The 11946-nt window shown below is 37.8% G+C and overlaps 1 protein-coding gene across 1 annotated transcript in view; it reads left to right on the forward strand.

Annotated features, from left to right (window-relative positions):
* LOC119787083 (xylosyltransferase 1-like) overlaps positions 1–11946 on the forward strand; it is a 122422-nt gene that overhangs the window by 70935 nt on the left and 39541 nt on the right. Inside the window, exons 5-6 of the mRNA XM_038290713.1 lie at positions 9941–10021; positions 11402–11618. Of these exons, the coding sequence (XP_038146641.1) occupies positions 9941–10021; positions 11402–11618 (298 nt within the window). The remainder of the gene's footprint in view (positions 1–9940; positions 10022–11401; positions 11619–11946) is intronic.

Raw genomic sequence — 11946 nt, forward strand, 5'->3', positions numbered from 1 at the left:
GGAACTTATGTGGAAGCCGAAGTGAGAGTAAGTACAATGCTGCTCAAGTACCCTCAAGCAAGAAACTGACATCAATTCAGCATTTTTCAGCTAACAATTTCTCCTATCTTTAAAAGGAATCTGAGGGTAGAAAACATGTTCATACGGGTAAAACATTTGGCTTTACTTCACGTTTATGGAACTACTTTCACAAAAACATAGCGCATATACAGTATACATGCTTTGATTCTGAGAGGTTAAAACGCCTCACATCAGACATGGTGGTTACTAGAACTAAAAAACACTTATTTGAGATAATAAAGAAATACATCTGCTACAAAAATGTCAGAAACCTTTTTTAGGTTTCACTGTTCATCTAGATATAGTTTTAGTTTTAGGCTGTACATTTAGCTCCTTTTTATACATCAAAATGATGCTCCAAGATGCAAACTCAATGTATAGATGTTGCAGCCTCTCCCTCTCCATATCAGGCGTGTATCCTGAATTTAGTTTTAGGCGTTCATTGCTGCTTTGCTTCCCGGAGTCATTATTCTAATATAAATAAGCTTCCTTTTCAGGTTTTATTTATGAAATTGCTTTACAATGCAGTTTTGTATCATAAATGTCTGCATTAATAATATATTTTCCCTGAAAATGTATGACTTTCTAGTCTCGGAGAATATATATTTTTACTCTTGCAAAGATGCAGGTTGTTTTTTTTTACAAAAGTGAACCCCTTTGTGATCTTTTATATATATATATATATATATATATATATATATATATATATATATATATATATATATATATATATATATATATATATATATATATATATATATATATATATATATATATATATATATATATATATATATATAAAGTCAGTAAACTATTTATGGAGCTTGATTTATGAAATGTGATTTACACTGGGCAATGGTGGTTTCTTTTCTCCTTGAGAACACACAATTCATGTCTTGGTCATGGTTTTGCAGCCTAAAAAGTTTCAGTGCTTTGTTTGCCGTGTAATTAATCTGCTTATTCTGCAATAGCAAAGAGATGGTATGAAATTCTTCAGGTATGAAGAATTTGTTTTTGTTTTAATGTCTTTTTACAAAAACAAGTGCTTAAAGGGCTTTTAAAATGTCGATAACATGAACAAGTTGTTTATTTAAAACAATTATTTACGCAAAAATAGCACTTAATATGTTAAGTATTTTTTAGTACTTAGTGTGGAGGAACATAAAAGATTTTGCCATTCTGTTTCTTATATTGTAGCAAAAATACAATAAGCTGATATTGCTCTGGTGTAGCCTGCAATCCACTACTTAGCTAAAATGCTGCTCGTTGCTTGCCACTTGTAGTTATATAACAACATCACCATCATAGGGTGATGGGCTTTCCATTCTGTACTCTGCACACTATGATTGTGTTTAAAATATTTCCATTGAGACAGTTTTCATTTTTGCTGGAAATTGAAAAGTTTGGTTCTAGGCCAACAGACCAGCAACTTCTGTGGGATGGGCAGTGAGAAGCACGGAGGTATTCAATACTTTTAAAAAGCCAAAATAAGTTTATTTTTGTGTGTGTGTCCTGTTTTGACAATATGGTTCTGGGAATCGATGTCCCAGAGCTAGCTGTTAGCCCCGTAGCTTTGCTTTCACCAGCAGACCATTATGACTGTTGCTATAAGGCTCAGCTTGATACTTATATATTAAACTTTAGTGAAAAATTTTTAGGGACTAAATCGTATACAACAGACACAGAGACGGAAAGGGAGGCAAAGAGGTGATGCGCCCCCAAGATATCCAGAGGCACACAAGATCACTTGGAAACATGGAGGGCAGACATAGGTATGGCCGCACCCACCATAGAAGGGCAGACGGGAACACCCGGAGTCTGACCCCCAAAGGGGCCTAACCCAAATGGGGCCCAGTCCCTGAGGGGCCTGACCCCAGAGGCCATACTCCCGGGGTCCCACGGTGCAGCGGCAGCAATCCTATGAGCTTTGCCGGTGGTCTGTCATGTCTAAATTGGACCCGGATGAGAGCCCAGGGGTCCGAGGCCCAGGGGCGCACCACTCCCCAGTGGGAACCTTATAGGTCAGGAGAAGTCCGGTCATATTCAGAATTAAAACTTCTGAAAGTGTTTTAAAAATTAAATTACTACATACTGGTCAATAAATGATAAGTGTTTTTAATTAAGAGTAATTTTCATTTGAATGTGCTTTACCGGAGACATCCATGTTTATCAAAGAACACTACTTCCACCTACCTGTTTGTGACGTCACGGTGCGGCATCGGCTGTTGAGCAAGTCCCAGGTCTCTATCTGCTGTTTGTCACTACGCACTATTATCCAAGTCCTCTTGAAAACATTCTTCTTCAAAATGTTGGCTACATATTGCATGCATTGTCTCTGGCCAGAAGTTAAATGGCAAATCCTCCCTCTTCAAGTTGGCAACCCAACGACAAACCCGTCGGTGGTGAATCATGAATTGGAAAGGTGAAATAACTTTTTTTTTTCCACTTTTACCCAATGTATTACAACAGCCAATTGCTATGCATGTTGGCATTGTCAGTTTAACTATAGCTCTTGTAAATTTCAAAGATGAAGTCCTCCCAAAATCTATAAATAATTATTGTTAATTATAGATGTGTCTAGTAGTTGGCCTTTGGCTTACCGCACCGTGACGTCACTGCCGGAAGATGTCAGGAGTGAGGTGTTACTATATTTGGACAAAAATGGCCGGTGCTGGACTCAGTGATCACAACTAATATTATTATTTCAATTTTTTTACTGATTAACACTAAAATCATTAAATCACTGTGAACTTATTAGTTTTAGGTATAGATAATAATCCATTGATCATTCCTTGCTTACTCTGTGAGTCAACAGAGAAATCTGAAATTTTGCAATACGAAAAGTATGGATTTTTTACAGTAAAAAACATGAAGCAACCATAAAATAATCCTGAACCACCATTCACCCAACAAGTTTAACCCTTAAGACAAACTGTCCAGCATGTGAAGTCTTTTTCCTAAAAACACTTTTTTTGTGTGGTCAAATTTCGTCCACAGATGTCAATGTTGCACTGCCGACTGTGGGGGGCTCCCTTTGGCCCTGCACTTTCTGCCTATTATTGTTGCTATCAGTGGGAGTGGAGACAAGCATTATTTCTCCTCTAATTCCCTGACAATATCCGTTCTGCTGCATGAATGGCTCTCAAAAGCAACCCAAAGTCACTCTCACCGACATAGAGGTTGCTGCGTGCCTACTGGGACATATACCATCTATGTTTTCATTGCCGTCTGTGTGAGTTTGAGTCTAGTCTGGATGGAGGATGAGTTTGTCTTTCTTATGGAGTATGGGTTTCTTTCCCAGCTTTTTACCCATATACCCATTGTTTTTTTAGCTGCTGCAGGTTAAAAAGGATGCTTTCTAAATCCCAACTTTATGAAGCAATGATTGACTAATCAGCTTCATGTGTTACTCCATTGGTTCTATTAGATGCCATCCCCAATTTGGAAAATAAATATAAATCATTACATCAAAGTAATACAACTTTAGATCATGTTTGAAAAACAATGAGGAATGAAAGGGAGTTTTTCCTCTCCAATGTCTCTACAAGCATGCTTGGTGTGAGGGAGCGCTTTCGAGTCAATGAGTTAATGCAGTCAACTGGTTTTCCTTAAATAGAAAATGTTGAACCAATCTACATGATCTGGTTGAATCGTCTCTGTAAAGTGCCTTGAGAACACATGAAAGGTGAATTGGTGCTATATAAATAAACTGAATTGAATTAAAGGGTTCTGTCCTCACATCAAGTAAAATAACATACAAATGCAGGCAAAGTATTTAAAGACCGTAAACTTTTTTTTTCTCTCTTTTTTATTTAAGATTTTTCCACTTGCAACCCCTTTTTTATTTTTATTTTAATTTTTATTTATTCCTGTTCCACCTTAAGACCCTAAAGCAGAGTTTACCTGAAAAAATGACCACTTTCTGCTGGTGTATTATCTCTTAAGTTTGTTTTTCATTATTTATTTTAGCTCAATTTGTTAGTGAATTACGTTCTTTGTGTCTTTTTACAAATACAACATCCCATGACCAGACATACACTACTGCACATGTGCTTAGGGGATAAAAAAGGAAGTAATGTCACTTAGCATGGACAAAATAGGGAAAATGAAGAAAAAAAGACCAATATCTATTGATTAATTGATCGTTGTATTGATTGATTGATTGAAATAAACGATGGTGGAGGGGCACAGTTTTCTGTATCACCTTATAAAATCCAGAAGACTTCACAAGATCAGATAATATTGCACTTAGGGCAACATCTTCTTATAACATTTAATTTGCATTCAATCCAAACAAAAGTTTTAGCACAGTTTTTTGAACATGACTGCCCTTATTTGCGAAAAACGCACCAAGGTTCGCCATCATGCTGTGCTCTTTTCCATTTGTGATTCTAAATGTTCAAGGCTGATAGAGAATGGATCAAAGGCTAATATATCTGTGAAAATTTGCGGTCGGAGTGATCACACCCACCTTTTGTCCACCCCTAATTCTTTGTTACATCTTCAGTATATTCATATCAGTAGTGCTCTCCACCATTAGCTAGAACTGAAGAAGCCTCTTGGATGAGAGGCGAAACGTCTTCTAGAGAACTTCATGTCCAGTTGCCTAGACTGAACTTTTTAAACCTCACATCAAAGGCTAAGCAGGTTAAACTGCAGCAAAAATCGTCATTTTAAATGATCAGCCATTATTAACTAAGCAGGAATGAAAAACAACTGTGCAGCAGACTTCTCAGTCTTTCCTTAGCAGAACATTTTGAGAACAGTATTTTTCTTTTCTCTCCACTTTCTGGTTAAGCCCTACTTTGTATTGGACTGAGACATAAAATCCTCCTAAATAGGTTTAAGTTTGTGGTTGCAGTGAAACATTTAAAAGCAAAGCGGAATGAAAACATGGCGCTCCAAGATATGACTGTGTGTCTGTTGGTGTGAACAGCAGCGCGAGACAGGGCGGCCATAGGGCTGACAGTTAGCAAACTACACCCAGTGGACAGGGTGACCACTCAGGTGGCAAATCTGGAGCTTGACATGAATTCCCCTGGTTCTGTCTGCATGTGTGTATGTCTACCTACTTTCCTGCAGGCATTGTGTGTCTCTGCACAAGAACTGTACGCTGTGCATAGCAGTAGTTACACGGTGTGTGTTTGTGTGTGTTGGGGTGGAGACAGAGGTCTGTGCATCACATCATCCGTTAGGTTTTATGGCTCACAACCTCCTAAGATAAACCCCCCAGGCTGTGAAATTGCTCCTTCAGGGAAAAATGACATTAATATGCACTTGTCCCTCCCCCCACCGAACCTTGAGCCTCGCTGTTCTTTTTCAGAGAGACAATCCCAGCCGACGTGAAAAGCTCCGACGCAGATGAGATGTTGAAACCATTGACTGAGGCAGAGCCTGCAGAGCAAAGCTTTCAGCCTGTCTAGCCGTTGTATTGGGAAAGCAGACCCCTCCACAGCGTCGGAGCAGCATGGAGTCATTCATCAAAGCCGCGGACAGCGGCAGTCTTTTGTGTTATCCTAAATAGCTTTTAACAGCTTGAAGGAAGTAAAGGAGTAATACAGGCAACATCTTTAATTGATTAGTATGTGTGACTCGAAGCACCTCAACAGTTGCCTAAAAAACCTAAAATATTCCTGTGTGTTTGCGGCATTCTTCCAGTTGAGTGCTTGACGTGATGTATGTTCAATTTGCAATTTAAAATCTGTTTTCGTCCAAAGGAGGGGGAACATTTCCGTGCTCGCTTAAGATGGAGATTTATATGTTTGGTTTTGTGGTATTACAAACACTCACAAAAGCCAGCATTGGCTTCAAATGAGTTTTTATTGCTGCAATGTGGATGTTTATAAACTTTAATTTGAACAGGAAGCTTTTTTAAAGGTACAAAGGAAACATATTTTGTTGTGTTGTTTCTCTTGCGCTGAAACATATATATTTGTGGTGAGTGGTTGATCTGACTACCCCTTACAGGAACACTAAGAGCTACAGCTTGCAAAGCTTGAATTAAAAAAGGATTTTCATCCTTGGTCATCATTTATAATGAGTTTATCTCTCAGGAGACACATCCGATCTGCCTGACACCAGCTTTAAACAAATTTATGGATGATGGAAGTACATGCAGTACATCATCTTTTTTTTTCTGCCCATTTAAAGCAGCAATAAGAGCTCAAACACAAGGACCCATGAAGGACCCCATCACTCACAATTTGAGTAACTTATGAAAGGGCTTAGCAATACATGGATATTTTAAAAATGTTGAGATTTTTTCAACTGAGATATAACTTAATAGTATATAGTTTATATCACGGTGGTATATGTTGTGCTTAATTGTACCTTTACATATGGGAGAAGGTTGGTTTCAGCCATTTCCCATGTTTAACTATGGCTGTTTGTTAAAAGATATGATTGTGTAACATTTGCAACAAAGCTTTGATTTACAAGTACCTTTGTATAATCATGTTAATTTTTTTTTTTTTTTTTTTTACTGGATTCTCAGAAATAAAGTTATTCATCCCTTATACTGCAGCTCTACTCAAAAGTATCTAGATATTATTTTGCTCTATATCGCCCAGCTCTGACAAAAAAAAAAAAAAAAAAACTGATCATAAGGATTAAATTCTTCATAAGATTCTTATATTTCAATAGAAGCATGTATTGTATATCTCTGTTTATGCCTATATTTTTTCATAGCTTTTTTACACATTTTTTAAATATACACACTTATTCAACAAGATTGTTTTATTTTATTTAACCTTTTTTTGTTGAGCATCAGTTAAGCAAAGTATGCTTAAATATAAAGGGGCTTCTATTTGCATCATCCCTACCACCTGCTCTTCAATACACAACTAAAATTCATTCTTTTAGAAAAAAACTAAAAGTAATGCTATAATGTGTATATTTCATACAACTGATATACTGAGTTGGCCATGGGGTCACCTTAATCTATCCTGCACAGTTGTTTTTATAATTATATTTTTGTTGTTTAAATTTTTTGTACATGAAACTAAATTTGAAACAATACAGGTGCTGGTCATAAAATTAGAATATCATGAAAAAGTAGATTGATTTCAGTAATTCCATTTAAAAAGTGAAACTTGTATATTATATTCATACATTACATACAAACTCATATATTTCAGATGTTTATTTTGTTTAATTTTGATGATTACAAATGACAACAAATGAAAATCTCAAATTCATCATATCAGAAAATTAGAATATTACTGAAGACCAATAAAAACAAAGGATTTATAGAAATGTTGGCCAACTGAAAAGTATGAACATGAAAAGTATGAGCATGTACAGCACTCAGTATTTAGTTGGGCCTCCTTTGGCCTGTATTACTGCAGCAATGCGGCGTGGCATGGAGTCGATCAGTCTGTGGCACTGCTCAGGTGTTATGATAGCCCAGGTTGCTCTAATAGTGGCTTTTAGCTCTTCTGAATTGTTGGGTCTGGTGTATTGCATCTTCTTCTTCACAATACCCCATAGATTTTCTATGGGGTTAAGGTCAGGAGAGTTTGCTGGCCAATTAAGAACAGGGATACCATGGTCCTTCAACCAGGTACTGGTAGCTTTGGCACTGTGTGCAGGTGCCAAGTCCTGTTGGAAAATGAAATCTGCATCTCCAAAAAGTTGGTCAGCTGCAGGAAGCATGAAGTGCTCTAAAACTTCCTGGTATGTGGCTGCGTTGACCCTGGACCTCAGAAAACACAATGGACCAACACCAGCAGGTGACATGGCACCCCAAACCATCACTGACTGTGGAAACTTTACACTGGACTTCAAGCAACGTGGATGAAGTGCCTCTCTTCTTTTCCTCCAGACTCTGGGACCTTGATTTCCAAAGGAAATGCAAAATTTACTTTCATCAGAGAACATGACTTTGGACCACTCACCAGCAGTCCAGTCCTGTTTCTCTTTAGCCCAGGCAAGACGCTTCTGACGCTGTCTGTGGTTCAAGAGTGGCTTGACACAAGGAATGCGACAGCAGAAACCCATGTCTTTCATACGTCTGTGTGTGGTGGTTCTTGAAGCACTCACTCCAGCTGCAGTCCACTCTTTGTGAATCTCCCCCACATTTTTGACTGGGTGTTGTTTCACAATCCTCTCCAGGGTGCGGTTATCTCTCTTGCTTGTACACTTTTTTCGACCACATCTTTTCCTTCCCTTCGCCTCTCTATTAATGTGCTTGGACACTGAGCTCTGTGAACAGCCAGCCTCTTTAGCGATGACCTTTTGTGTCTTGCCCTCCTTGTGCAAGGTGTCGATGGTCGTCTTTTGGACAACTGTCAAGTCAGCAGTCTTCCCCATGATTGTGTAGCCTATAGAACTAGACTGAAAGACCATTTAAAGGCTTTTGCAGGTGGTTTGAGTTAATTAGCTGATTAGAGTGTGGCACCAGGGGCCATCAATTTTGAACCTTTTCACAATATTCTAATTTTCTGATATGATGAATTTGAGATTTTCATTTGTTGTCATTTGTAATCATCAAAATTAAACAAAATAAACATCTGAAATATATGAGTTTGTATGTAATGTATGAATATAATATACAAGTTTCACTTTTTAAATGGAATTACTGAAATCAATCTACTTTTTCATGATATTCTAATTTTATGACCAGCACCTGTATCTAAAATGATATCTTATTAAAATTAACTGTATTGTTGCCCCATCTTTTTTCCTCTCAGCTAGAATATTAAATTAATACATATATTGAAGTTGTTATTTTTATTAGTTTTTATGGCACTGGTGGCTTGTTTTTTCGACAGTAGGCTGAGAGGAAAGGGGTTTGAGAGAGTGGGAGAGACATCCGGCAAAGGACCACAGGTCGGATTCAAACCCGGGTCGCCTGCATGGAGGACTAAGGCCTCCATACATGGGTCGTGCTCAGTAACCACTGCTACACCAAAGCACACACTTTAATTGGTTTTTGACAATTGACTGACATCAAAAAGAAAAAGACTCAATATACAGAATGATTTCTTAAGACTGTATAACACGATGTACTGGTTTCTTGTTAAGTTTTTCCAGGTAAAAATTACAATTATTCCAGAGATGTTGATCCTTTATGTTAATATAAAAATACTAATTAGTAATAAAATTGTCCGCAAAAATCAGTGGTTTTAAATCAGGGCTCACAGTCTAGTCATCTCTCTTGTTTTAGAATAGTTTTTTAGAAAAGCATATTCAAATAATAGTTATATTTTTTTCCTCAATACTACACACCCGACTGTGAATAAATAGTTTAAGCTAACTGTTTATATAACTACTTGGCCTAACTATAGCCTACTTTTTGCTTGCTCTTGAGTCCTACCAATCTTCAAACCATAACAAATATGGTTAACAAATAATGTTAGAGATTGTATTAACTATATGTATGTGATAAAAAAGCCAAAGAATGAGGGCCTTCATGCCCATATTGGGTGTATGTAAACTTCTAATAGCAGTACATTACAGGCTTTAACTCAAGGTAGGAACTGGTTAGCTTTACTACCCCTACTTGCAGAGTCAATTTTAAAACTGCGTTTTTTCTTAACCTGGATAAACATGCTATTGCCTAAATCTTTTTTAGAATACTTTAATTAAATCAAAACAGACACATGCAGTGGTTCAAAAAGCTTCTCAGTTTCAAGGTTGAGCTTACACTTAAAAACAGTTTTTTTTTCTAAGTGGTATGGCAGTTATAAACTATAATTTATCTTTTTTAAGGTGTCTTTTACAACTAGGCTGTAACAGATGAACCCATTTGCTTAACTGTTCTCTAAAAAGTCATCAAACCTGTAATTTGTGCTGGAGAATCAATTTTCCTACACTTTATCACACTCACCATATGTTCCAAGTCAAGAGTAAGCTAAGTAATTTTCTTTTTTTATTTCAGGAACAATAACCAGCTGGTGGCCTTCCTGTCCAAATACAGAGACCTGAATTTTATTAAATCCCATGGCAGGGACAATGCAAGGTAAAGATGCACATTTTTGCTCTTCTTTCTAGCTCCTCCATAGCAGCTCTGTCCTCCTCACTGTCTTTTTTACCCACTTGTACCCACACTTTCACCACATACAGTTCGGCACTTGTGCCAATACAACATGGACACTGAATCATAATACAATTAGCTCCCATCTGTGGGCTCCATTAATTAACATTCTTGCTGGGCTGAGGTTGTTGCCAGGGCGGTGGTTTATGCTGACATCACCCTGCTTTCTGTCCTGTTGCGCCCTCGTAGTGGACCAGTGATCGTGCATCACAGTGTGTAGAAAGACCTAAAACAGAGGGAACCAATGTCCTGCAAGGAGGTATAAGTCAATGTAACTGAGCAGCAGCTTCGTGTGGTTGCAGCCACTGTATTTGATTAACTTAAATATGTCCAAATTTGTATTAATCGCTTTTAGCCCCATTTACTCCATAGATTAATTTATGAGGCAGCAGGACCATTTCAAGACATCAGCAGTGTATATAACCGTTCAGATACTGTGTCAGAGGGAGCAGTCTGACCCGCCTGACCTAAATTTGATTCCCTACATGCAACACTTGATCTGTCCGCAGGAGTAACACCACCTGCTGTGTCTGCAGGCTGTCACTGTACTGCTGTGGTTGTAGTGAAATATTTAGTGAGCAGTTGTAGCTGCTGAGCTCTCTGTCCAACATTTATTTGTGCTTGTTGTGCCTTTCCTTCACAATTTTGTAGTTTCTTTAAAGAGAAGAGTGCATATAAAATAGACAAAGAAAGAGGTTTTGTCTTGACTTTAAAAAAAAGGTTTCTTTTGTTAGAAGGCAAAGGCAAACTGTAAGCTTGTTTATACTACAGATAATTAGGGAATAGTTAAATGTGTAGTGCAGGATGTTCTTTTTCCAGATGGATCCTCAAAATAAGTGGTCCTCTAATCGTCAATCATTCTGGTGATATTTTTATGTAATGCCGTCCTACGTGCTCGTCCCCATTTTCACTTACATATAGTGGAAAATTGTAAATCTTCTTTTGGAAAGTAAGCTTGCATAAGCAATGCCAACACCAACTTTTAAACAGTGTGCACAAGGAGAAATGGGCTTGTGCATGCTCTTGCACATGTTTAATAAGCGTTCCATCTTGGGAGCAGGTACATGGTTGTGTATGTTCATGTTGTTTTTTTAAAGTGGAGAGGCCGAGTCTTTTCAAAAATTTGCAAAAATTATCCTCTATACCATTAATAACAGGATTTTAAACTCTTTAGTATGGTGGAGAACTTGTATACTGTACTGTATTTTTCCTACAAATGTGGCATCAATTAAAAATCTACTTTTCCAGGAGACTTGTTCCCAGCATTCAGCTGTGTGACCAGATGGTCTGGTTTGTCTTGGTCAGGTTCATTCGTAAGCAGGGGCTGGATCGACTCTTCTACGAGTGTGACACTCACATGTGGAGGCTGGGTGACCGAAAAATCCCAGATGGCATCTCCGTGGACGGTGGATCTGACTGGTTCCTCCTCAACCGCATGTTTGTAGAATACGTGATTAACTCCAAGGATGATCTTGTCACCAACATGAAGCAATTCTACACCTACACTCTGCTGCCTGCTGAGGTAACAGGCCAGGTCTCAGCCGCAGTCGAGATCACATCTGGTTTTTACTGTGACTAACTAACGAGCCCTGCTTTCTAATTGCACTGAATCATTTACCAACAAACAAAACCACCATTGATTTTCCTTTTGTTAATATGAGATGGAAAGGCCTAAGATGTAAAATTTTCAGCCATGTATTCAGGTTGGGTGAAAACACAAACCTCTACAGGGAAATGTAATATTTATCATCAGCTGTTGTGAGCCTAGTTTCCTTTTTTTCCTAATCCCAATCATATTTCCTCTTGTGAATTGGATTGAGTGGAAAAAAAACAACAACTGCCAAACAGGT

The sequence above is a fragment of the Cyprinodon tularosa genome, unplaced genomic scaffold (genome assembly GCF_016077235.1).
Source record: "Cyprinodon tularosa strain WSP-4 unplaced genomic scaffold, ASM1607723v1 ctg287, whole genome shotgun sequence".
Lineage (NCBI taxonomy): Eukaryota > Metazoa > Chordata > Actinopteri > Cyprinodontiformes > Cyprinodontidae > Cyprinodon > Cyprinodon tularosa.